This window comes from Vulpes lagopus, chromosome 8 (assembly GCF_018345385.1).
Source record: "Vulpes lagopus strain Blue_001 chromosome 8, ASM1834538v1, whole genome shotgun sequence".
NCBI classification, from domain to species: Eukaryota; Metazoa; Chordata; class Mammalia; order Carnivora; family Canidae; genus Vulpes; species Vulpes lagopus.
The window spans coordinates 74,114,035-74,141,823 of NC_054831.1; the positions used below are offsets into that span (position 1 = coordinate 74,114,035).

Here is a 27,789-nt window from a genome sequence, read left to right on the forward strand (position 1 = left end):
TTCTTTAAGAAGATAAATCTTAAATTCATTTTTTTGAAAACCACATCAATTTGCAATTAAAGGTGGTAAATGTTTAGTATGTGGGAAATGTTGCAAGTAGCAGAGTCTGGTATACACAGAACCTTTCTGTATATATTCTTCCAGTGAGAGCTACTGTGTGAGTTAAAACTTTGAGGATTCTAGTCACTGTCTACTGAAATTTCAAATTTGAGACGTAGTATATTTATACCAAAAGAACAAAGCTGAAACTCCATATGGAATCATCTAATTGGATCACCTTCACAGTATCCACTATCTCACAGTAAGGGTTCTACATTGTTACTCATTCTAAAAAACATCATCAGTTCTATAAAGCTATATCGTGACTTCGTTACTAAAGCTTTAGTTTTAAAAAGTGAGGTAGTATATAGTAGTAGTTGAAACTCTGCTTTTTAGTTCATAGCTTGTCAGCATTTCAATAATAAGAGCTTACATCCTATTTCTTAGCCATACTATTAAAATATGTTATTTTGATCATAAAGGTAATTATGTACCTATTCTTACCTCATTCCTTAAGGTTTCTGCCATTATTTGTTTAATCATTTCCTTGTTTGGACATTTTCTTTTAAATTTCAAAATTGTATTATGCACAGCTTTGTAATGACCAAAATAGATTTTGTATGTTATTTTAGATTATTAGCTTTGAGGAAAAAAAGATACAGTTATGGGAAGATGGAAAAGTATATGGAGTCTCAAGATTCATAGAGTGACAGTGTACGAGAATCCTCAGAGTTGACAAAACCAATGATTTATTCCACATTTCATTCAAAAGTGATCTCAGGGTATTCCTGAAGAACTGCCAACATTGAAAAGAGAAGAGGGAAAGGGGAGAGTGGGATGGTGGTGTGGAGGGGAGGAGACAGGCAAGGACAGTGGGTGGGGGAGAGAACTGAAGATTGCCAGTGGCATTCGCTGAGTTAGGAGCTAGATGGGATATGTTATATTGATATATTCTGGAAAGCTCCAGAGAGAAGACGCTGCAAGAAAAGATATTAGGGCTTTACAGGATTCTCTACACTCCACGAAGACATTTTTGGGATAAGGCAACCTTTTTACTGTTTGGAGCCTTTTAGATGATATATGGGGGAAAAGGAAGAAAGTACAAAGCTAGTTAATGATATCAACAGGGAATGTGTAAAACCAGATGTTCCCACCTTAAAAATGAGCCCTGATTATGCTTTCATGCTGCCTGAGGAGCCCCTTCATAACGCTATGAAAATACTGATGTCCTAGGCATCCTTAACCTTTTTTTGTCTAGTCTGCCTTTCTGTTATTCTGTCTCTCTGTTAGAATTGAAAAGTAGAAATGATAGGATCCAAGTGTGCTCTGTCAAAATGTATCAGTTATCATGGATACTTTGAAAGTAAGGGACTTAACAACATTAGTTTGATTTGAGGAATCAATCTAAGATTTTTTGGTCATTTTATAACCTTTAATTTATGTTTCTTCCAATAAGTTTCATAGGAGAATTTACAAAGGAATCCCACTCCAGCTCAGGGGTGAAGTCTGGGCTCTCCTTTTGGAGATCCCTAAAATGAAAGAAGAGACAAGAGACCTCTATAGTGTGAGTATCTAAAGCTAACTTGTTTTTTTGAAATTGAAAAATAAAACCCATTTTCACTTTCAAGGTGATGTTAAGATATACATATCTTTTGAAGTTATATTAAAATGATGCTACAGATAGTTTTTTTAAGCCTATAATTTTCTTCATTGTTTGGTTTGGTGTAATCTACTTCCTAACTTTCGAATAAATACTTCAAGTGAAATGTTATTTTCTATACCAGTCAGTAAGTATCCAGTGTTTTTCAACTACTTGAAACGATCAACATTGGGGCATATTCGTGAGGAAAATATTGACTAATACGTGGTCATAGCTGCCCATTTGCATTGTAGTGTTAATAGAGAGATCTACAGTGTCCCTTGTACACTTCGTGGGAAAACTGCAGTGGGATTCAGTTTACCCAACAGCTGCCTGTGTGTGCTTGACTGTTTTCCTCTGGGTGTGAAAAAAAAAAAAAAAAAAGAATTTTCCTTCAAGACTAGTAGGTATCTCTAGGTTTTGTTATTTATTAACCGAAATCAAACTTTTGACTCCGTGATCAGTAATACTTTCCTTAGATTAACTAATGCATTACATTTCCCTCCTGTCATCTCATCTATACTCTTCCTGAATCCAAAATTTTTGTTTTAAAGATTTTATCTATTTATTCATGAGAGACCCAGAGAAAGAGGCAAAGACACAGGCAGAGGGAGAAGCAGGCTCCATGCAGGGAGCCCGACGTGGAACCTGATCCTGGGACTCCAGGATCACGCCCTGGGCCGAAGGTGGCACTAAATCCCTGAGCCACCCGGGCTGCCCCCAAATCTAAATTTTATATTAAGCTTTGAAGGGAATGATTATCTAAAAATCATTTTGATGTATGTTCCTCAAAAAATGTATATAAATAGAATAAAATGGATAAAAGAAAAATTATTTGTAATTTAAACCCAACACCAGTTATAAAAGGAGCTTTGAAAGACTCTTGATCTTTTCTGTTCTTGGCTATTTGGGCCCTTCACGGACTATGAGTTTATGTCTTAGGGTTTTTAGAGTGTCAAATTATTTTAGTCTGTTGATTAGGTATTTCTTTTTAGCATCATAGTTTTAGAGTGAGTATTGAAAATAGTATCTGAGAAAACATAAAATCTAACCCCAACACCTAGCAGAGTGTCCCTGGTGTTTGGTAGGTGCTCATTAAATTCTTGTTTAATTAGTGAGAGAAGACAGTTCCTTTTCTTTAGTATGCTGTATTTGTTTCCTCGGGCTGCCACAAAGTACCAAAACCGAGTGGCTCCAAATAGCAGCAGTGTCTTCTCTCTGGAGGCTAGAGGTCTGACGCCTGAGTGTGCCAGGGTGCCAGCAGGACACATCGCAGGGCTCGGGGCAGGATCCGTCCTTGCCTATTCTTGGCCTCAGGGACTGCTGACGCTCCCTGGTGTTTCTGGGCTCAAAGCTAAGTCAGCCTGCTGTCTTCCTCCCTCTTACCTCAGCCTTCTCTCTGTGCATATCTGTGTGTCTCACCTGATAAGGATTCCAGTTATTGGATTTGGGGTCCACCCCAATCCAGGGTAATGTCATCTTCACTCGATTACAGCTGTTAAGACCCTATTTCCAAATCAGGGCAGCTCATAGGCTCTGTGTAGACGTGAATTTGGGGAAGGGGCACTGTTCAACCCAGCATACACCCTAATGGCAGAACTGTGCTTTCGATGATCTTCTAGACTTTTTCTACATAGAATAGAATGATCTTGGCACTGGTTAACATGAGAGATCCATTTGGTAAATGCCAGTCATAGAATAACAACAACAACAAAAAAGAACTTGCCTGCCAGTACTTTCAAGGTATTCTTTCCAATACTATCATATATATATTTTTTTTTTTCTCTTTGGTTTTCCTGGCATTATTATTTGATGATCTTCCCTTCCCACTCTTTTTTACTCTTTCTCCAAAGATAACATGAGTTGCTCTCCAAGTTGGAACTTCAGGAGGAATAGAACTACAAAAATTTTTCTTGGGTGGGTGAGACAGTCCCTGGCTCCCGAGCTGGTGCTCTCATCTACTACTTCCTCCTGTTCTTTTAGTTGTACCTTAGTGTCATTTGTGTCCTGTGTGTAGTGATATATCTCACAGATGGCAGAAGTTCAGCCCATCCTGGTCAACGGCCTCTCCTGCAGCCTTGCTGTTGGCCAAACACACAGCAGTATCTCTGATCTTTCATGTAAACGCTCTCCACTATATTTCCACCCTCGGGTTTATAGGTTCATTAGATCTTACTGCTCTTAAATAAAGTGTATATTATTCTTGTATTATTGTGCCACTCATGGGTCTCAACCCACCCAATTTCAGAGATAACTGTAGAAGCTGCTTTACCTCCTTGCACTAAGATAAGAAATATGCTTGACTTCCTGTATTGTGTAGATTCGTTGGTAAATATTCTAGAACATCATCTTTCTGACCTATTTTTTATCTACTTAACTGGAATTTGTTTCTATCTTAAGGCCTTTTTATGTTGGATTTTCTTGTCCTCTAGAGAAACGGATACTATATAGAAGTATGTGGGTGTTTTTCTGCCTTTGAACTAAATTTTATTTTAAAGCACACTTCATCATGTCCTGTCAGACATTTTCTTTCTATGTTTTGACGTTTTATTTTCTTTTACCAGCAGGCCTGTAGAACAATAATTGAAACCTCTTTCCTTGCCCATTACCTAAAAAAAAAAAAAAAGAACAAATATGAATAGGCATCTTAATAGATTTTTAAAAAAGATTTTTTCTGTTTATTTGAAAGGGAGACAGAGATAGTGGCAGAGAACACAAGCTGGGGAGGAGAGGGAAAAGCAGACTCCTCACTGAGCAGGGAGCCCGATGTGGGACTCCATCTAAGAACCCAGGATCATTACTAAAGGTAGATGTTTAACTAGCTGAGCCACCCAGGTGCTGTAGATTATCATTTATAAACTAAATTTTGGTAATATCTTCTGGACCAGCCTGTATTAGTGATAGCATATGATAATGTTTTAGTAGTCATGTGATTCTAATACAATACTGTAAATATCTTCCTGTGTGTTTAGAACTCAAAAGTATACTGTGGTTATTCTTCATGATTTTAAAAGCTACACAAGCTGCCCTTGTTTGAGCTCCCCCCTCAAAACACAGGAGTACACATAGTCACAAAACAACACATACACACGTCTTCCAGGTAGCCTACTTCCTTCTATTTTTAGCTGAAGTCAGGTTTTAGCAGTTTTGTTTTCATATATATTTATTGGAGTTAATTAAGGCAGAGATCTGTATCACCAGCACATGGTAAAGGAGTCAGTATAACATATGCATATAGATGCATGATTATACGTCAGCATGGTTAAGTATAGATTAATATCTTACCTCGTTAATCTCTTACCTCGTTAAACTTGGGAGATTAAATAGTCTCACTGCACTCCCTCTCTTCAAAATGCCATGAAATTGACAGACAGCAGGGAGTTTTTGTAAAGGTGAACCCGCAAGGAATAAGAAAACAGGAGAGAGGATGGCTGCCAGTGTCTGGAAATGAGAATCCAGACAGACACTTGTAAGCTTAGCAAACCTGAGAAAATGGAATCCTTGGCTGGAGGATTTATATCTCAGAATCTCCAAAATGCTTGGGAATTGTCAACTGCAGGTACCTCTGAGAGGGGTGGGGGGAGCTCGGAACAGTGGAAGTCGTCCAGAATCTGTTACAGAAGCAGTGAGAGCCCCGAGGTCCCTCTGCTACCCCAGCTCAGGATTGAGGTGTACCATTTGGAAAGAATGAACCAGAGGGCCTCTGGACCGGAGAGGACCCAGACAGTGCTGAGGTGGGGCTCCTGTGTTGATGGGGGTGCACGGAGGAACTACATATCCTGAGCTGGGGACATCTCAGCCTCCTTGCTCAAGCTACACCCAGAACATTGGCGACCAGATGCTCATCTTCCTGACAGGAGACCAGAAGAGACTTCTCTGGGGAATCTGCCAAGCCTGAGAAAATAAAGCCAGAGATACTGACTTCAGGGGAACCCCACTGAAACTACCCAGCCAGATCACTCTGCAGTTGAGACACGATCGTGAATCCCCACCTCTGCACACAGAGCTTGCCATCAGCATTTTAGTGTTCTACTTTTAAATGTAAGCAGATGACAACATACCACTCTTCACTTGAGGGAAGGCACTAACATGAAAGAGAAACAAGAACAACTGGAAGAAAGAAACTTGTAAGAAACAGACTATAGAGCAAGAAGAAAACTTAGAAAAACGATCGCAAGTACCTTCTGAGGGATCAAGATAGATACTACATTCGTGAAGCAAATATAGAAGCCTATAAAAAAGGAACCTTTGAGAACCTTTAAAAGAACCTATTAAATCATACAAAATTATACTAGAACTGAAAGGTTTTAGAGAAAGTTTGAGAGTAACAATTGAAGGAATTTCCCAGGAAATAGATGGTAAATTCAAAGAAATAGAAAGTAATAGAGAAAAATGTAAGAAAGTTGAATGACAGCCTAATAGGTCCCACACTGTAATAGTAAGAGTTCCAGAAAGAGGAGGTGGGAAAGCGGGCGGGAGGGATGAGGAAATTGACAAAGGAATTACTTAAGAAGTTTCTCAGAACTGAGATATGAGTCTGAGTTTATAAGATTGAAAAGATCCATCAGGTGCCCACCCTGTGGATAAAAGTAGATACAAATCAAGCACAGAGATGTAAAGTTTCAGGATGTGGAGAGAAAAGTGCCTACAAGCTTCTAGAGAAAAAGATTTCACATAAAGAAACCAGAATTAGAGTGGCAACACTGGAAACTAGAAGACAGTAAAGGCAGCACCTTTTGAGCAAAGATATTTCCCAATTTAGAATTCTAAAACAGCTGAACAGTTAAATGAGAAGGAGGTTAGAATTATCAGACTTCAAAGTTTCAAAAAAATTTGTCTTCCATACACCCTTCCACAGGAGCTACTAGAGGATGTGCTCCCCTAGAACAAGGGAATAAACCAAGAAAGAAAAAGATATGAGATCCAGAAAATGGGATCCAAGCGAAGGAAGGCCTAGCAGAGGGTGAAGGGGGACCCCAAGATCCCAGCTGTGCAGCAGGTCCAGAGGTCCAGGAGCCCAAGCCCAGGGCGGGACCAGAGGCTCTGGAGAGGTGTCTGCACGAATTTGAAATCGGAGAGTACCTTTTCCATTGCAACAACGCCAGAGGAGATTGATGGAGTTTAAAGTGAGTTTGGGATTGGATTAGCAACAAGCTTGTAGAAAATGAAGCAAATCAAGAAACAAGGCAATGATTAGTTCGAAGGAAAACAAAAATACTGTGCTGGAAAGAAAAAGGAAATTCTAGCAGACTCTGTGGCCCAGCCATGAAGAACTTTTACATAGACTTAGCAATGCAAACTCCGAAAGTTCTTCATTCAAAATTAAAATCTTAACTGTATGTTAAGAGGAGAGGGAAAAGGCGTGGGAAGAGGGAAGGGATGGGTGGGGGAGAGCTGTTTATTGTCTGCCTCTTCACATTCATTGGTGAACCACGGGTGTGATTTTTCTAAACTGAAACAGGTTTTTAATGTTATGATTCATTATTTTAATGAGAATTATTTTCAACAGCTGATTTCCAAAAAAATATACTTTATTCCTCTCTTTGTTTCCTCTTCAGAAATTAAAACACAGAGCACGGGGTTGTTCACCTGATATCAGACAAATAGACCTTGATGTCAACCGTACATTTCGGGACCATATTATGTTTAGAGACAGATACGGCGTTAAGTAAGTAAACTTTAAGTTATGAAATATAAATAGCATTTGTAAATAGTGTCTACTAAAGTCTTTGTTAACTTAAAACATGAGTAAGTAGAATGTCTTACATAAACTATAATTTTGATGCAGGTCCTAAAGGTTTAAGCTTTTGCAGATCATTTGGTCCATGTTGTATGAAACCTAGGATCTAGGTTAACTTAAATTTTTAACCTTTGAAATAGTGGATGCTATACAGTTGATAAAGAGTCATTTTATGATCTGGGAATTCTTAAAAATGTAGTGGCTACTTTTATCAAAATCCTAGTAAAGAAATTGGAGATTGTGTTAGTTTTTGAGAGCCATGATCCCTAGAAACTTGACCCCAGTGCATAGCTGGAACTACAAAAAAAAAAAAAAAAAAAAAAAAAGAAGAATGAATGAATGAAATGAGAATTACGGTTTATGAATGGAGGTATAGTTTTTTTGACATCTGTATTGGCTAAGTTCAACAGGAGAAACAGAAACCAGTACGACTTGTGTTTTCAGAGATTTATTGGGAGGAATCAACTTGGTAGTGGGGGCTGACTAGGCAAGTCCCATATCTGGAGGACAGGCCAACAGGAAGGACAGTCTGGAACTCCTGAGCACAGGAAGAGCCTCCCCAGGGAGGCCTCACATCTGCTCTTACATCCTTTCCTGTGATTGAATCAGACCCACCAAGATTGTTGAGGATAACCTCTCCTACTTAAAGTCAAGTGCTCATGGATCTTAATCACACCTACAGAATGCCTTTCTCTTTTCTTTCTTTCTTTTTTTTTTTTTTTTTACAGCAATGTATGGATTAGCTTTTAGATATGTGGGGGTTGTAGCCTAGCCAAGATGACACCCGTGGAGTACTGATCATTACAGTATATCCTTGTCCACTCAGTTTCCAGATACGGATAATAGAAGGTCATACTTTTGCCTAACATGAGACAACTCTTTTGCCTAGGACTGAAACTAGGCTAACCCTTTCCCCACAAGAGGATGCAAAGTCCTTGGTGATGTTTACTCTTTGCTTTGATATTCTAAAACCAAAATACTGCAAGATAAAACTCTTTGCTTTGATATTCTAAAACCAAAATACTACAAGATAAAAATTAACCATTAATAATTTAATATAGCTAATATGTTAGATGAAAAGGGAAAGGAAGGAAGAAAATCAAAATATTTTTAAATACATATATATGAACATAGTCATACCAAAATAAGGAAGAAATGCTCATAACAATTATAATCATCATTTCTGTGGCTGGGCACATAGTTACTGATTTCCACTACCTATTTCGTATTCCCTTTGCCCTCCACAGGCACCTCAGTTGGTCATGGTTCTCTACCTGGTGGGGTGACCTGAATTTAATTCTGGACCATTAGCAGTCTTGCCTGAATCAGATTGCTGTAGTTTTCCATTGACTTTAATCACAAGGCTTAGCTATACAAGAGGAACCCTAAGTATTTTCCTGCCTTCTAGGCCCACTTTTTCTTACTCTTATTATGTAGTAGCAACTCAGTTTCTCCTTAGTAATCAGGATCAGTTGCTTCAACCCATACGGTCACCTCCTTCTTTGCTTATTGATTCAGAGGCACGAGGAGCCCAATGTGATTGGGTAGAAATCTCAATTTCTAGTTCAGTGGAATCATCATGTCTCCTGGTGGAAACATTTCTCCATTTGGAACAAGGGACTCCTAGACCAGTAGAACTTAAGGCTGATAGGATGGGAAGCAAACATTTTGCTAGTGGACTACTAGAGATAATAGTGGGTAGAGTCATCCCCATTTGTGGCTCTTGAATCTTGGACCCCAGATTTGGCTTTGGGAGAGAGAGCAGAAGATATCGGAGGCAGAGTGTGAGCATATACAGCCTCCCAGATGATGTTGCCCCCGCCCGGCAACATTTTACCTTTCTGCCATATAACTGAGGCTTTACAAGACCTCCATAGTTCTGCCAAGCTGGCTGCTCCTATGGGGATGATTTTATATTGAGAATAGTTCAGTGAAGGAGGGCAACAAATTTAAGAGATTGTGAAGCCCTTTGTGATTTTTGCTATAAATTCTATCAGTATGAATGTCAGGGGCATCTGGGTGGCTCAGTCAGTTGAGTGTCTGACTTGATTTTGGCTCAAGGTTGTGAGATCGAGCCCCTCATAGCACTCTGTGCTGGGTGTGGTACCTGCTTGAGATTCTCTCTCTCCCTCTGCTCCTCCAGCTGTTAAAAAAAAAAAAAAAAAGAATGAATGTAATCTAACCTTAAATATAGACAGTATAGAGTATTGCTTACATTTGAGCTTGGGATCTTTTTTATTACACTAGTACTTTTGTTTGGATTATCTATTTTCAGGCAAACATTTTTTTAAGTTTATAATTTTTAAAAATATATGAAATAACTGAAATATATTCATTATAAACTTTCTTTTCTCTAGGCAACAGTCCCTATTCCACGTTCTTGCTGCATATTCTATTTATAACACGGTAAGTCAGAGCATACCTAACCATGGCTCTTTGAGTTGTTTTCTGAGAAACTGGAGGAACTCTTTGGGCACCCCCTCCTGCTGTAGAGCTTTTCAAGGCTCCTCTGGTGACCCTGGGATCTTAGAACCAATTCAGAAATGGGAAAAACCACTGTATGCCAGTGACTCGTTTTTCACCCTCTTCTGAATTGTTTTGTTATGGTGTTTTTCTTGTTTTTATTTTACATAATAGCTCTAAGAATGAGTAGTGCTAGAAGTTTAGGAAGTTGGTGGGCAGATTAATTTTTGCTCAACCCTTGCTCACCCTTCAATACCTCTGGGAGGTTGTGTTTTGGGGTCACATTTTCACTCGGTGAGGTCCAAATAGGAGATCATGTGTACCTACTTGCTAAACCTAGGAGTAGGCTGAAAGTAAACTTTTTGGTAATGGAACATGTTGTTCTTAATGTACCTATCACTCAGTGAGAGGTGGTAATTTGGGGAAAGATCACTTAATGTTAGACCTAATGATGTTAAATGCTTGTTGACTAGGTTCTAGGGAGGACAACCTTGAACCTTGGGTGTGTAATTTCTATTAAAACCTTTAAGTTTCGAGAAATTTCAAACTAGGGCAAGTTAAAAAAAGAGTTTATTAAAGGCCTTTTCATAGAAATGAAGCAATAGTTGGGTTTCATGGAAATTGGAGCTGGAAAGTGAGAAGCCTTCACTGAGAAAGAGCTACACTTTCTAGCTCTTCTACTCTGGGGCCACATGGTAACTGATTATCTCTGTAAACTGTTCGTTCCACTGTTTCTCTCTTCATATTGCTTTCTCTGCCTACTTTTCAGTTTTCCCATTGGCTAAAATTGCCCACACAGACTTAATATGACCATTCTATTTTAATGCATCTCACCGTCTGATTACAAATATCTTGGGGCGAATATGTGATTAGTCCGTGCAGCCGATTAACTGTTCCCTTGGGGTCAAGTGACATCTTCTCCTCCATCAGGTCCAGTTCATATGGCACAAGCAGGGAATTTGGGGAGAGTAGGCAGTTCTCAGAGAAGGGACATAGACTGCCTGGGTATCCTAAAATGTGTCTCTCTCAGGCCGGGAAATCTACAGGAGACAAGACAGCAACTTGGGAAGGGAACTGTAGGAAGAGAGAAATTTGCCAGCATTTGAACAAAGAGGAGGAATATTGAACTGAGAATAACATACAAAGGAAAAATAAACTATTAGTTCTCTTTACAGAAGGTATAGTGGTATTGAATAGGGCACAGTAAAAATACATACAGCTTTATACTTTGTCCTCACTTCTACATTTATTCTTGAATACCAATTTATTTTTATAGTATATAGCTTAATATCATAAAAAATGCAATCTTTGTAGAATTGCCCATTATTTAATGTATTTAGGCATTTTCTGATTATTTTGTAGGGCAGGTTTTTGTATGTGCATATGCATATAATTGGATCTTAAAATACCTGGTTTCTTTGTTCTCATTTATCTTCAGGAAGTTGGATACTGTCAGGGGATGAGCCAGATCACAGCTTTGCTCCTTATGTATATGAATGAAGAAGATGCCTTCTGGGCCCTGGTCAAACTATTCTCAGGCCCCAAACATGCCATGCATGGTAAGAAAACCCTATAGTTTACCAAAAACAATAAAAACAAGGAAGGGGAAAAAAAGGTAAATTAAAGCAAAGTCAAACTTTGGAAGATGCTTGGTAGTGTTAAGTATAGAAACAATGTCTGAGGGCTTGTTCGGTCAGTTAGTGTTTGTGAGTCATTTCTTATGTCCTCCTTCTTTATTGAACATTGCTAAGCTTTTCTGTTCACATTTATATGCCTTTATTTTTACCTCAGGGTATACTATTGGCATTTTGAAATTTCTTCCTTACTTGCCCCTGGTCAGAAGAAACTAATTTAGGTTTGGAGCAATTTAGGAAACGCTGTATTACTGGGAGAAATATAGGATGCCTTTGACCAAAACCTTAGACTATCATATAGTTACCATTTCAGTGAAATGGTGTTTTGGTTCTTTTAGCTAAAATGGATTCCATTTTATGATAAAAGGCTGCTGATAACATGTTGTAGTTACTTCATTATCTCAAAACTTGCATGAGTTTTTGGTTTTCAAATTAGAAGATTGTTTTTAATAACCTTTCCTTTGTATCTGCCAAGCATATACAAGAAACTTTATAGAGTTTGGTTTGCATCTTGTTAATAAAAGTGGCATTTGCCCATTTCGTGCAAAATTATCTTCCCAGTGCCACCCATGTAATAATACCAAATTAAAAACAAATTTTTAACACAAGTCACTCTAAGAATAGATCATCTAAGTTCTATTTGTGAATAAGTTTTATGTGGTGAGGAACCCACCTCACGTTTATTTTTATTTTTTATTTTTTTAAAGATTTTATTTATTCATGAGAGACACAGAGAGAGGGAGAGAGAGAGAGAGGGAGAGAGAGAGAGGCAGAGACTCAGGCTGAGAGAGAAGCAGGCTCCATGCAGGGAGCCCGATGTAGGACTCAATCTTGGGTCTCGGGGATCATACCCTGGGCTGCAGGTGGCACTAAACTGCTGTGTCACCGGGGCTGCCCCGCCTCATGTTTAAAGTGATATTTTAACATTTTCAGAATTATGATTATAGTCTATTAATTTACGCATTCTTACCATGTAGTTTTTGTGGTGGTATTTTGTGTGTGTGTGAGTGTGTATGTGTGTGTGTGTGTTTGTGCAATGCGCCCATGTGGACGTGCACAGATTGGACCATCTCCCTTACTTTTCCTTGTGAATATTTTTTAAATGAATACTATTACTAATGATAACTGTTTCTGGACACTTTGGATCCCATCAAGAGCCTCCAAAAGTAAGACGCAGTATATCAAACTGCCATCCAACACGCAGTATCATTTGAAAAGACATCTTGAAAAAAAATTACTTTCCCTCATCCATCCCTATTTTGCTTCACCAGGGAATGGTGTTGCTGATCTATGTTGAAGTACAAAGTGATGTTACAGTTTCAGTAGTATGTAATTCTGTGGAAGACTGCCCAACTCTAAGAAAGTCATTTCTTTTGAACATACCTGATAGCTTACTTTCAGCAATTGTCACCAGTCTAATCTATAAAGAAATATTAATTTTACTATCCTTATATTTGCATTTACTGTGCAGTTTAGGTCATTATTTTGGTTAAGTTTGTATTTAGAGATATTTGTAGATCTGCCTATGGAATTTTATCACTGAAAGTTGCCTCAGTTCTTTGCATCCCCTACATGATACTGACATCATTTATAAATGTACAAAATAAAATGAGGGCTGAAGAAAATGAGATTTTAAAATATCAAGTCTGGGATATCACTAAGAAGTGAAGTAATGTCAGTTATCCTAGCATCCTCGAGTGAGTGTTTATTACTGAGGGGCATTACCTTTTTCAAAATGAGACTTTTTCTTGAAGTTCTTCTAATTGTCGTTCCTATCACAGTTGACCAGGAGAATGGCACAGATAGAGAGATATACTTTTTATGACGTCATTTTCCTGGAAAATGTTACTATGGGAGGAATAGAATCTCTATCTCTGGAAATATTCACACACATAAGTATGTTCCTTGGGTTCTTGGAGGAACACAGTTTCACTTTTTGGAAGCAGATGTTCTGTGGGGGAACAAATGAGACTCTAAGATCAAGTAAATCTGACAGAGTGAGTTAAACAAAGTTTTAGTTTGTAAAACATGTTAGAAACATTGAGAAGCCCATATCATTATGAACGTGCCAGAAGGGTTTGTGGAGCACACAGTACTTCCTCTGGATTCTTTTTAAAAAACATAAGATATCTATTAATTAAGTTACATAAATCCCGGGTTGGAAGGAGAAATGATAAAAATCTGTTGAGTATATATCCTTTTTATTGGAAGAAATAAAAAGAAGAATATCTGAAAGGAAACTTGTAAATAAGAATAAATGTAAAGTTCCACGTATTAGATGCACAAAATCAGTACTCAATTACTATTTATAATTACTTACTTCCTAGAAATCTTACAGACTATGTTGCATAATGAGATGGGATAAATTACAGTTTCTGATTTAACATTGATCATACTGTGCCAGTATGTCTTAGCTGATGTCAAATATCACAGAAGGGACTAAAAAGTGATAAAAACTTTGGAAGGACAATATTAATGAAGCTAGAGTAACCCTGAAAAAAGCAATAAAATGTTGGTTATGTAGCATAATGATAGTAAAACAAAAGTCCTCAAGATTTTAGAATAGCTCATAAAACATTTGCACATTTAAGATATGCTTTAAGATCTTTAAGAGAATAGACAATCCTGACAAATGGCTTCTGTTTTCATTTTTTTTTTAGTTTCTAAGTTTTTCTCTAATTCAGAAATATTCTGCCCTCCTTTGTATTTTTACAAAGTTACAGGAGCTCTTTAGCAAACAAGTACAAAACTGCAAGTTTTTTTACCCAGAGCTCACACTCAATTATTTCCTTGATGGGGAGGACAAGTATGTTAGTAACTATTGGAGTTTTGTTGTTGCGGACAGTTAAAAATGAAAGAAATGCGTTATATTTTAAAAGAGGGGTTTTTGTTGCTATTGTTTATGAAATACTGTTTTTATGTTTGTATTCTAGGCTTTTTTGTTCAAGGTTTTCCTAAACTCTTGAGGTTTCAAGAACATCATGAAAAAATACTGAATAAGTTTCTATCCAAGCTTAAGCAACACTTGGTAGGTAGATGTAACATTGACTTATGCCCACTTACACCAAGAATAAAGCTGGAAGAATTGAGTGCAGCCTTCGGTCCCAATTGCTTTATTGATGTGCTGTGTTGCCCATTTCATTTACTATACAGTTATAATTCCTAGGTGTTTCAAGAGCATGAGATTTGTGAAATTTAGTACTGATGAACCATCACAGCCCTAACTCATAGATCAAACCACTTCTTTGCAGAGGATATATACAAATAGTACAGTTTTTAAAGATATATAATTTCTTAGTTATTTTGGAGGCTGTTTTATTGCACCAAAAGAACTTTAAGGGTCATACAAACTCGTCCTTAGTGAACCATATACATGCTGTACTATAAAGCACGATAATTTAGTAAACAGAGTTAGTACTTGCCTGTAAAATACATTGTGGAGAATCAAAATGTTGTATTACAATCCTATAGAAGAAGGATTTATTCCTAAGGTGATTTCCAAAAGTGAGATTGAAGGAGAAAGCTAGGGTGAGGAGAAAAACCTAGAAATACTCCAGCATGCAAAAAGATTTGGAATGAAACAGTTTTATGTTTAGCTTTGACAGCTACCTCCAACAGCTTTCCTAACTTTGAGTATTAGATTGTCATATTTTGTTTGCTGCAATCCAGAAATTTGAAGTCTTTGTATTTTTCAGGATTCTCAAGAAATCTATACAAGTTTTTACACAATGAAATGGTTTTTTCAATGTTTCCTTGATCGTGTGAGTATTTATTTACAAAACCCCATCATAAAATTATAAATACCAGGTGAGGGTGAACTGTTAATCTTATCTCTGTTTTATTTTTAATTACAGACTCCCTTTACACTAAACCTCAGAATATGGGATATCTACATCTTTGAAGGAGAACGAGTTCTTACCGCCATGTCTTACACAATCTTAAAATTACACAAAAGTAAGGAAATGTTTAAGTATTAAGATTTCACAGAGATCAAGGCTTGATTTAACTCTGATTTCTTATTCTTCACCTAACTTCAGATTCATTTTCTTTTAGGGATAGATTTAAAAAACTCTTAAAAGTCAATCATGTTCAGTTGGTAATTGGCTTCCATTGGTTCTTCCTCATGTCTAGAAGCCAATTACATTGCAGGGGTGTTTTTTTTTGTTTTTTTGTTTTTTGTTTTTTTTTCCAATTTCAGTTTCATTTTCCCACTTAAGTAGTAGAATACAAAAGTTGGTTTCACTAATGATATTATTCTTACTATTCCCACATTCCTAATATTGCTTTTCATCATTATGAATCTCTGGTTTGTAATCAGAGAAGAGAGAAATCAAAGAAACCAGGCCCTTAGTTAAAAAGTCCAGTTATATTTTCCATCACTGTTTCCTCCATCCAGGAAAAAAAACCACTCAGCTCCAAGCTGTAGACCAGAGATGGGGAACCTTCTGCTCATCTCTCTGCTTGACTTGCATCGTGGCCTCTGGGGCAAGTACAGTCACTGTCTATGGTTGTTTAAATGCAACAAGGCTTTAAAAGAGTCTTCAGTTGCAGTATTACAAGGGTTCTATAAACTTGGCATGCAGTGCCTTACTTTAAAATCAAGAAATGAGAGTTTTCTTCTTGAATATGAAGAACCTTATTTATCTTAAAGCCTCAGTTCAGCCTTTAAAATTACAACAACTCCTAGTAACTCTTCTTGTAACTCTGCAGAGAGGAGAATCATTGAGAGCTTGAGAACTTCACAGAGCACTTCCAGTCTAGGTCTTACAACATAGGTTCACATTCATTGATCATTCTCCTTTCTTAGGTTATTCTTGCATGACTCATCTGTTCAACTTCCCAACTAAATTATAAGCTAATTGAGTATTTGGGGTCATGTTTTGTGAGGTTTTTTTCCCTGCTGTGCTTGGCGTTGTTCTAAGTGCATTTTAGGTATTTTTAGTTATTTGATTGCTTACTTGAAAAGCATGACTTTGGATTATCCAAACTTTAGAGAGAAATGAAAACTCCCTGTAAAATCAGATTTGTATTGTTTATCCTGAAAGATAAGGAATCAGAGATGCTGTGATTCATTTCCCTTACACCCAATCCTCACACCTCCAGCACACAAACCACAGCACCTAGAGAACTGCTTCCGAAGGCCCACCTCCTCCTCTTCTCTTTCCCTCCCCTGACCCTCCTATCTTCCCCGCATCTTTTCTTTCTGGATTATGAACTGACCAAGATGTGGAACAAAAGTATACTTTTTTATTAAAATATGTATGTATTGGTTTAATGTTCACAAAACAGTGAAAAAGTGGAAATACGATGTTGTATTTCTCCATAGCTCTGTTCTCAGTCTTAAATTATGTTTTATTTATATGAATCTTGATTAACCTTGGCAGGTGAAAAGTTTCTTCACCTTTGCAAATAAACTTTAAAGCATAATACCTACTTTATATCCTGTCATATCACCAGACTAAATAGCTGTTGGAAAAAATGTGTCTGCTGCTATTTGTTTTTTTTTTTTTTTTCTGTTAGGAAGACGAAACTCAAGGTCTTGTATGAAGTTTCTTCACCACTATATGAAGCTTCAAAAACTGTGTCTGGGCACCTTAACCAGTAGTTAGCTAAAGCTCCTAAGATTTTGTTCTTGTTTTTTCCTGGTTGCCTTAACAATATTTAGAGACATTTATTATGGAAGATTTATCACACACGGTTTTAAATTTAAAAAAAATTAGTAATAACTTAAATGTCCAGTATTAGAAGACTAATTTAGGTGGATTACAGTACATTATAGTATATCCGATGGACTCAAAGTATAGTTTTTTGAATTGATACTTGTGTACACACATCTACTTGTAGGGCAGTGGCTGGCTAATAGGATCATAGCTGACTTTTGCTTTCTGCTTTGTAATCTGAATTGTTTTAAATAAAACTAATTTTGTAAGTAGAAATAAAAATCAAGTTAGTAATCCAGATTTTTTTGGAAATTCTGTAACTGTAAAAATAGATTTGAAATGCGTTTGCCTATGAGAGGTAAAACACCATGACAGTAAAACAAAAGCCCTCAGGTCAAGTGCTTGCTTTGGGTTCATATTAATGTCTAAGGTGTGATATTCTTAAATGAACTGATGAAATGGTATTTAGCAGTAATTTACTTCTCCCTGTCTTCCCAAAGAGTAGACGTGACTGCTTGGATATCAGAAAATACTTTTATCTTACTGAGTGTCAGTGATATTCACAGTGCTATGTGTAAGTTGAATGCCATGCCCATTTTAAAAAATACTGCACCAGAATAGAATACATTACCTTCTCACCCTGAAGTGACTTTTGACTCAGCATCTGTATTTTTCTCATTTTTTTCTTAGAACATCTAATGAAATTGTCTATGGAAGAACTTGTAGAATTTCTTCAGGAGACTCTGGCAAAGGATTTTTTCTTCGAAGATGACTTTGTAATAGAGCAACTTCAGATTTCTATGGTAGAACTAAAGCGTGCAAAATTAGACCTTCCAGAACCTGGTAAGAAATATTCAGACACTTTCTATCTAAGTCATAATTAACGTTGGGAAATGGCGCACAGAACACGGGCCATTTCTATTTCAGAACATAAGCATTATGGTGTACTCGTGATATCAGGCAAGCTGCTATGGCTTTGTGCTTATTTTAAGAAAAAGCAAATAAATGCATTAATGAAATCTGCTTCTCCTACCTAATAGAATATCCTATCTCTACTTAAATTTAGAAGGTTGGATGACAAATAACACTGATCAGGAGAAGTAATCGTGGCGCTTTAAATGAGCATTAAACAATGACCTTTACTTTCATCATCTCATTTGTAAAACCATAGCAGAGAAAGTAAGAGATCCATTTTGTAGAAGAGGAGGACACGCGTGCTGAAATGCTTCTGTCTGAAGCTATAGAACCAGCTGAGGGTGTTCTCTTGACACTGGAGTCCAGGCTTTCTGACTGCTTTCCGGGGCTCGTTGCAGTGTGGATAATATATTTTGTTTGCTTATTTCAAAACCTTTCCTAGCACCTCCGTGTAGATTTTCTGTGAGGCCCTGTGTGGGAGATTGGGCAACTGAAGAGAAGGGCATGCTTCTTGTCTTAAGGTGCCCACAGGCCAGACAGAATTTATATAACTGATAACAAATGAACTGTAAATAAATAGGATAAATTGGAGAAGGATCAAAGGAAGGGTAGAATGAGAGGGAAGAAAAAAGAAAATGTGGAAAATCACAGCAGGAATAACTCAAGAGTTTTGACCAGATATGATTTGACAATGAATGGTTTCCAGAGAAAAAGTCATTATCTGCCTGTTTCCTTTCTTGTGTTTTTTCCAGTGGCTGGGTGTGGTAAGGCAATAGGGAAGTGGAAGAGCATGTTTGAGAGGTGAAAAGTAACATTACCTGTTAGGCCCTCAGGTAGAGTTGAGGTAACATTTCCCCATCAGTGTGGCACATGTTTGGATGTCTTCTTGGATGTGTCCGTACAGAACAAGCAGACATACGTTCATGGAAAGCACATCTTTTTCCCTTTGGTAAAAACCAAGATGCTATGCTTTTAGTTACTTCGTTTTGAGGGGTCTAGTCAATGTTTCTCTTGAGTTTGTTCTGGATCATCAAGATTCACTAGAAAACAAACTGTTGGGATCCCTGAGTAGCTCAGCGGTTCGGCGCCTGCCTTCCGCCCAGGGTGTGATCCTGAAGTCCCGGGATCGAGTCCCATGTCGGGCTCCTTGCATGGAGCCTGCTTCTCCCTCTGCCTGTGTCTCTGCCTCTCTCTCTCTCTCTCTCTCTCTGTCTTTCTTTCTCTCCCTCTGTTTCTCATGAATAAATGAATAAAATCTTAAAAAAAGAAAAGAAAACAAACTCACAGCAATGATTGATTGTGGTCAGAAGCCTTGTAAAGCCATCACCTTTGCAAAGTGAGGACACCCCTTTTGTGTTCAGTGTCCATTCCCTGTTGGTTCTTTACTATAGCAGGGAACACCCACAGGACAATAGTGGCTAAGTGTATTCTTACCATTTTAGCATTTATTTCAGAGTATCTTGCTTTTTTTAAAAAAGAGTCAAAACAAGTTGTAATAAAAGACCTATATAGAGAAAATATATATAGTAGAACTATTTAAACATGAGAATAAAATATTGCATAATAGGATGACTTAGGGTCTAATAGCAGCTATTATAGACTGCTTAGGATGGGCCACAGGCTACATGCATTATCTCATTTAATCCCTAAAACTAGCTCTGAAAAAGTACTCACCCTCCTTTTACATTGAATAAACTTAGTAATAGTAGTTTGTAAGATCTTCTTGCTTGGAAATAGTAGAATGGGATCGGGGGGAGGCGTGGATAAAGGAGAGGGAAAGATAAATAATACCAGGCACATTGGCTAAAGTTTGCTTTAATCAGACTGAGAGTTAGTGGAAAGTGGTGAGGTGGCTCTGTAATTTGTAGGACAATAATCTGCCTTTCATCTGTGTTTCTACTGTTAAACATTTACTTTCTGGGCTTTGTGCTCTACAGCCTGCCCTGTGTTATCCTCTTTAAATTATTGCAAGCTGTATATGGAACATTAAGGTAATTAAGATAATTAAATTGTCACCGTAGCAAGAAGTTTTAACATCCTATCTATCATCTTAAAAACACACATGAGTATGTTATTTCTTTGTGGCTCCTTATGAGCTGCCCTAGTTTGCAGTATGTTTTCCCAGTCCCCCACACAACGCATGGTATTTTAAATTGCTAATTTTTTTTCTGGTTGCTTATAGTCTTCCATTGTTTTGATTCACATTTCTTTAATTTTGATTGAGTGTCTTTCTTTTATTTTTATTGGGCATTTTAGTTTCTTTTTCAGTAAACTTTCCCTGTTCATCTGCTGCCCATTTTTCTATTGCTGTATTCATGTACATACATTGTTCCTAAGTAAAGAAATTGGCCACTTTATTATATGTGTTGTAGATACTTTTAATATAGATTTTTTTTTTTTTTAATTTTAGTCTTGGGATGCCTGGGTGGTTCAGTGATTGAGCATCTGCCTTTGGATCAGGGCATGATCCTGGGTCTGGGATCGGGTCCCACATCAGGTTCCCTGCGAGGAGCCTACCTCTCCCTTTATCTGTCTCTGCCTCTCTCTCTGTGTCTCATAAACAAACAAACAAACAAACAAATAAATAAATAAATAAAATCTTAAAAAATTAATCAGTCTTTATGGCATCTCACTTCTCTGTCTTGGGTAAAGAATTTTCTACCTGCTGACTGAAAAAGTTTTTGGTTACCTATATTTTTCTCCTGCAACTTTTATGTTGACTTTTTTTATGCTTAAATCTTTTGCCCATCTAGAATTCCTTTTGGTTTAAGGGAAGAGTTTTAAGGATGTGTTTTTAATTTCCACAAATTTGTGAATTTTCCAATTTTACTTCTGTTGATTGACTTCTAACTTCCCCCTTTTGTGGTCAGAGAAAATACTTTGTAGAACATCTATCTTTTAAAATCTGTTGAGACTCAATCTGTGACCTAATATATGGTGTATCCTAGAAAATGTTACACATGCACTTGAGAAGAATGCGTGTGCTGTTGTTGGGTAGAGAGTCCTATAAATTCTTTTGGATCCAGTTGGTTTATTGTGTGGTTTATGTCCTCTGTGTCCTCATCTTCTGCCTGGTTCTGTCCTTTACTGTGGGACAGGTATTGAAGTTTCCAGCTATTATTGTGGAACTATTTCTCCCTTCAATTCTGTCCATTTGTCTAACACATATTTTGATGGTCTATTATTAGGTTCATACATGTTTGCTGTTGTTATATCTGCTTGTTGTATTGAACCTTTTATTAATGTATAATGCCCCCTTTTTTGTCTCATAGCCTTTTGTTAGATTTATAGTCTGTTTCATCTGATTTAGTATAGCTGCCCCAACTCCCTTTTGTTACTGTTTGCTTGGAATGTCTTTTTCCATCCCTTCACTTTCCATCGGGTGTCTTTTATTGTTGTTGTTGCTGGTGGTGGTGGTGATGCTGTCATCTTTTGATGTAAAGTGAGTCTCCTGAAGGTAACATACAGTTGGATTATGTGTCTTTTTACCCATTCTGCCAATCTCTGTCTTTTGATTTGAAAGTTTAAACCATTTACTTTTAAAGTAATTACAGATAAGGAAGGACTTCTGTCATTTTACTATTTGTCTTTTTTTTTTATACTTTATAGAATTTTGTCCTTTATTTCCTAGATTACTATCTTACTTTCCATTTGGTTAAGTTTTTTATTGTGAAACGTTTAAATTACTTCTTTTCTTCTGTGTATATTCTATACCTGTGTGTGTGTGTGTGTGTGTGTGTGTGTGTGTGTGTGTGTGTGGTTAAAGCATTATGTTTAACATCCTAAAGTTATAAGTCTCTAATTTGGATTTGGATGAACTTCAATAACATATGAAAGCTCTGCTCCTTTACAGCTCAGCTCCATCCCCAGCCCTTTCAGTTAATGTCCCCAAATGACATCTTTATACAGTCTGTGCCCAAAAACATAAAGTAAAAATTCTTTTAAATGCATTAGTCTCTTAAATTATGGAGAAAACAAAATGTGGAGTTACAAACCAAAGGTACAACAATACATGTTTTTAGACAAATAATTAAAAAAAAAAACTATTATTCTCTTAACTGATATAGAAAAACAGAAGCGAAGTTAAACACAAAAACAAATCATTGTTGGGGATCCCTGGGTGGCGCAGCGGTTTGGCGCTTTCCTTTGGCCCAGGGCGCGATCCTGGAGACCCGGGATCGAATCCCACATCGGGCTCCCGGCGCATGGAGCCTGCTTCTCCCTCTGCCTGTGTCTCTGCCTCTCTCTCTCTCTCTGTGACTATCATAAGTAAATAAAAATTTAAAAAAAAATTAAAAAAAAAAACAAATCATTGTTAACAGTGATATTAGCTTTTATAATTCCCCATGTATTTACCTGTCTTGTGATCCTTATTTCTTTTTACACTTTTGAGTTTCTGTGTAATATCCTTTCATTTCACCCTGCATCTTTGAGCATTTCTTTCAGAGCAGATCTAGTGGTTAACAGACTCCCTCGACTTTTTTTGTTTTTTAAGATTTTATTTATTTATTCATGAGAGACACACAGAAAGAGGCAGAGACATAGGCAGAGGGAGAAGCAGGTTCCCTGTGGGGAGCCCAGAACAAAGCAGGATCACAACCTGAGGCAAAGGCAGACACTCAACCACTGAGTCACCCAGGTGCTCCTCCCTCCACTTTTGTTTATCTGGGAATGTCTTAAATTTTCCCTCACTTTTGAAGGACAGTTTTACCAGATACAGGATTCTTGGTTGATAGTTTTTTTTTTCTTTTTAATGCTCTGAATATATTGGCCAACTGCCTTCTGACCTCCAAAATTTCTGATGAGAAATCTACTTATAACCTTATGACGATACCTTGTATGTGTCAAATTGCTTCTCTCTTACTGCTTTCATGATTCCCTTTGTCTTTTGAAAGTTTGTAATGTGTCTCCATGTGAGTTTCTTTGAGTTCATTTTACTTGAAGTTCTTTGAACTTCCTGTATGTTTATATTCATGTCCTTAAATCAAATTTGGGAAGTTTTCAGCCATAATTTTGTCAGATATTTTTTTCTGTCCTGTCTCCCTCTCCTTCTGGGACTCCTCATAATGCATATGTTTGTTTGCTTGATGGTTTCTACCATCCCTCAGGCCCTGTTCACTTTTCTTCAATCTTTCTTTTTTCTGTTCCTCAGACTTGATAATTTCCATTGTCCTGTCTTCAAATTGGCTGGTTCTTTCTTCTACCTGCTTAAATCTGCCTTTGGATGCTGCTAGTGATTATTTAATTTCATTTATTGTACTTTTCAGCTCCAGAATTTCTTTCTGGTCTCTTTTTAAGTGTTCTCTTTATTCATACTTCTATTTTGTTCATACATGATTCTCTTGACTTTCTCCACATCTTCCTTTAGTTCTTTGAGCTTCTTTAAGACACTTTAAAGTCTTTGTCTAGTTTATCTGCCATTGGTCTTTTTCAGGGACAGTTTCTGTTGATTTATTTTTTTCTTTTGAGTGAGCCAGGCTTTCCTTTTTCTTTGTACCTCGTTTGATTTTTTTGTTGTTGAGAACTGAGCAATTTTTAATCTAGCAATGTGGTAACTCTGGAGCTTTCTCCATTTTCCCTAGGCTTCCTGTTTTTTGTTGTATTGTTTATTTGTTTTAGTGTTATAGGTTGTGTCTGTGCCAAGGATACACCTAAAGTGTAAACTTAAATTCTTCTCAGCACCTTTTCAGAACCTTTCCCTGAACATGTATAATCACTTTCTAATTTTCTTCTATTTTTCTAATTTTCTTCGTACAGGTAGTTTATAGTTATATATATATATATATATATATATATATATATATATAACTTACCTTATATTACCTTATATTATTATATTATATATTATATAGCATATAGTTTTTGAATGTTCTAGTCTGTAACATTTGCCCCCCTCCCCCCAGAAGAGGGGAAAAGAAAGGGAAAAGATAAAGTGGAGGAGAAAAAGGGTACTGTCCCTTGAAAGTCCCTGAAAGTTGCCCAGAGGGGCTTGCAAGCGTGGGAGGAGGTGCAACAAAAATGGCCTCCGCCTCTTAGTCTGCACCTCTCTGATAGAAGCAGCTGTCAGCAGTCAGAGCACAGATCTCTATTATCTGGAGGACACATTTATTTTGCCCATCCTGGCTCTCCAGGCTGCATACAAACTGCTCTAGGAACAAAGTAAAGCCGCCTGCCCTATGACCAGTAGCAGGGGAGAAGTCATGGGCAGTTTCTACAGTGCTGAGAGCTGAAATTGGCCAGTATTAACTGTGGTTTCCCATTCAAGCCTTCTCCTGGCTGTTGCAAGATTTCAACATATATGAGTTCCAAAATAGTTATAGAGACAGAGTCTGCTAGTGCAGTTGCTATCTAGGTGGGGAGACATATTCCTGGGGCTTCTTAGTCTGCCATCTTCCCAGAACCCTCTCTCTTTTGCTTTATTTCTAATGTTACATAGCAAGATCAATTCCCTCACATTTTCCAAGATTCTAAATATACAGTTATCAACAAATAATAGTGTTTTTTCTTTATTTTAAATACTTACACTTTTTATTTCTTTTTCATCTTAAGACAGTATCAAACTGTTACTGTTTTTCCAAATTAAAAAAAAAAGGTAGATGTTGAGGGTTTTTTAAAGGTGCTTTTTAGGCACAAATGAACCAATCTTTTTATTTTTCTTTTATAAAAACCTTTTAGTATGGTGAGTTTTATTAATGTATTTTCTAATTGTTAATCATCATTAGGCTTCTTGGATAAATTTCGCTTAGTTGTGATCAATTATTCTGTTAAAGTACTGATGATTTATACTTGCTAATATTTTACTTAATTTTTTTGTTGTTATTCCTATGTGTGGTTGCATTAGTTAACCAACACTCCTATGTATTATTAGGTTATGATGGCATCATAGTTTGGAGTTTCCTGCTTCCTCTCTGTTCTGGAAAATTTTATGTGGCATTTAAATTGTTCCTTAGCAGTTTAAAATACACTTATGGGGCAGCCCCAGTGGCTCAGTGGTTTAGCGCCGCCTTCGGCCCAGGGCATGATCCTGGAGACCTGGGATCGAGTCCCACGTCAAGCTCCCTGCATGGAGCCTGCTTCTCCCTCTGCCTGTGTCTCTGCCTCTCTCTCTCTCTCTCTCTCCCATGAATAAATAAATACAATCTTTAAAAATATATAAAAAAATAAAATATACTTATGAAGGGACGCCTGGGTGGCTCAGCAGTTTAGCGCGTGCCTTTGGCCCAGGGTGTGATCCTGGGGTCCTGGGATTGAGTCCCACATCAGCTCCATGCGTGGAGCCTGCTGCTCCCTCTCTCTATGTCATTGCCTCTCTCTCTGTCTCTCTTTCTCTCTCTCTCTCTCTCTGTCTTGAATGGATGAATGAATGAATGAGTGAATGAATGAATAACTAAATAACTAAATAACTAACTAAATAAATAAAATCTTTAAAAAAAAGAAGATTCTCTTTAAAAAATACACTTATGAAGCTGTTTTAGTCTGATATGCTTGTTTGTGGGGAATCATTCTTTGATAACTTTATGCTTTCCTGGTTATTGGTTATTGTTTTACTTGTTTTCTGAGGTCAGGGTGAATCATTTATTTTTTTCTTAGAAAGTTGTTCACTTCAGTTTCTAAATTTATTTGTATAAAGTTTTATGGAAAGCTTTTCAAACATACACAAAAGAAAGAGCGTTAAAGCCCCCCCCCCCATGTATTTATGTATATCCAATTATTATTGAATAATTTTTAAGTGAAAATAAAGATCTCATGATATTTTAACCCTAAAAACTTTAGTCTCTATGTCTAAGAAACAAGGACTTTCTCCTGGCTAACCACAGTGCCATTGTCAAACCTCATAAAATTAAGACTGTTATTCTCAACTATGATCTAACACCAATTCCACATTAAAAGTTTTTCACTTAAGCCCCAAACTGTCATAGCTGTTTTCTCCACCAGGTTTTAGCCAGGGACCCATCTTTTTTGACATGCCTGATAGATCTCTTACTTTGCACCAGCATTTTCCTCTTCCTTGCTTCCCACCCTTACCTTCTATTTTATTCCGTTGTGATTACATTTCCCATTGCCTTGTAGAATGAATGTCTCCTGTTTTGGAGTAGTCTAAATTTCCTTTACAGTAGTCATTTAACTGGCTCCTGTAGCCTCTGTATTTTCTATGAGCTAGAAGTTAGATGTAGAGGTCTGATTGGATTCAGATTAATTAGGAGGCATGTAATGACTAATTTCATTATTATCCGTGGCACTGCCTGATCTGGCTAAAAGGTAGTGAGAACCAGAGCTCTTTCTTTTAAAAATAAGATTTCTTTCTTTCTTTTTTTTTTGCAAGAACTTTTCAACTAGCAAGTGATCTGTGGCATAATGTTTTTAACACTCTACAGGTGTCAATTTTCCTTTGAACCTTTCCCCTAATGGTTTTCAGCTTCCATGAAGAATCCTTGCCAAAAACAAGTATTTCATTACAGGTTGTAAACTAGTTATTTTCAAATTCCATTATTTCTTTTACATTTATCAGCAGATTTTCTTCTGCAACAAAGAGTTCTCTCTCTTTCATCAACAGGGGCTTCTTAGATACCCTAAGATGTATTTCCTACTGAAAAGGCATAATAAATGCTTATTAATTGTCTTCTTTTGCCATTTTTCAGAGTTCGGAGTTGATGTTCTTGATTATCTCCAGTGGCAGAAAGTGAGCTTTTATTTTGGGTTTCTCACCGTGAATCCATGGAATTTGATATATTCTTAATGTTTCAATCAGATATAGTTATTATTGTTTTAATGCTCACATTGCATCATCTTTTTTTTTTTTTTTTTTTTTAGGGGCATCCTCCTTAGACTGATTTCTGTGTTCCTCTGACACAACACTGATTAGTCTTTGAATATGTCCTTGCTTTTATGTGCAACAAGATATTTCTGGCTTACCCTAAAGATCCGCTATTCCTCAGGTTTATTACACAAACAATTTATGAGTATATTCTCATAAGAATTCTAGATAATCTTTGCAGCGTGTTGAGTGAAGTATGATGGCTTTCCATCACTTCAGTTTGGGGAAGATTTTTTTAGTCCTTTTCTTTTGCTTTTACATATGAACTTGTGTTTAAAGCACATAAATTTACATAAACATACACAGCTTTTTCATAGCTGTCTTTTATCAACAAATGTTTCCTTCCTTTCCTAATGTGCTGACACTGTTTATCTTTATGTCCTTGTTTGTGTTGTTAGTCTGTTCATTAGGAGTATATCAAGCCATTCCTTGATGTTGCTCATCTGATTTCCATCTGTGTCCTGTCTTACGTTGTTTCTGACTTACTGATTCCGTCCTGCCTTTCTTTTTGACCACTGCTTTACATGGGTAAAGTAGTAAGAAAGTTTCAGCTCTCAATCTCTCGATGTGAGTCAACTCTGAAGACTCCAGTTTATTAAATATATGTACATTTAGTTGCCATGTAAAGTATTAAAATGACTCACCTTGTTTCCTGCATGCCCCCTTGGCTCGAGATCTCCAACTGTCCCTTGATTCTCCTCAGCCACCTTCTGTTCACAGGAGGCTGTCTGGCAGAGGCTTGGTCAGTTAGGGAAGCCGCTCTGGGTAGAAAGCCCATGTTGATCCACTCTGACTGCCCGTTCGGCTCAGCTATAGCTAATGACTGTATGACCTGGAAGAAACAAGAGCAGATTTTTCTTAGAATAACTGAGAGAACCATCTTA

The 27,789-nt window shown here is 37.2% G+C and overlaps 1 protein-coding gene across 4 annotated transcripts in view; it reads left to right on the forward strand.

Annotated features, from left to right (window-relative positions):
* The window catches only part of USP6NL (USP6 N-terminal like), a 169,671-nt gene that overhangs the window by 123,579 nt on the left and 18,303 nt on the right, over positions 1-27,789 (forward strand). For 3 of the 4 annotated variants that reach the window (XM_041767216.1, XM_041767218.1, XM_041767215.1), the window contains 8 exons: positions 1,496-1,603; positions 7,237-7,346; positions 9,776-9,824; positions 11,320-11,440; positions 14,449-14,543; positions 15,211-15,276; positions 15,370-15,469; positions 17,866-18,018. In XM_041767216.1, coding sequence (XP_041623150.1) covers positions 1,496-1,603; positions 7,237-7,346; positions 9,776-9,824; positions 11,320-11,440; positions 14,449-14,543; positions 15,211-15,276; positions 15,370-15,469; positions 17,866-18,018 — 802 coding nt within the window. The remainder of the gene's footprint in view (positions 1-1,495; positions 1,604-7,236; positions 7,347-9,775; positions 9,825-11,319; positions 11,441-14,448; positions 14,544-15,210; positions 15,277-15,369; positions 15,470-17,865; positions 18,019-27,789) is intronic. The other variant, XM_041767217.1, reaches the window with a different exon arrangement.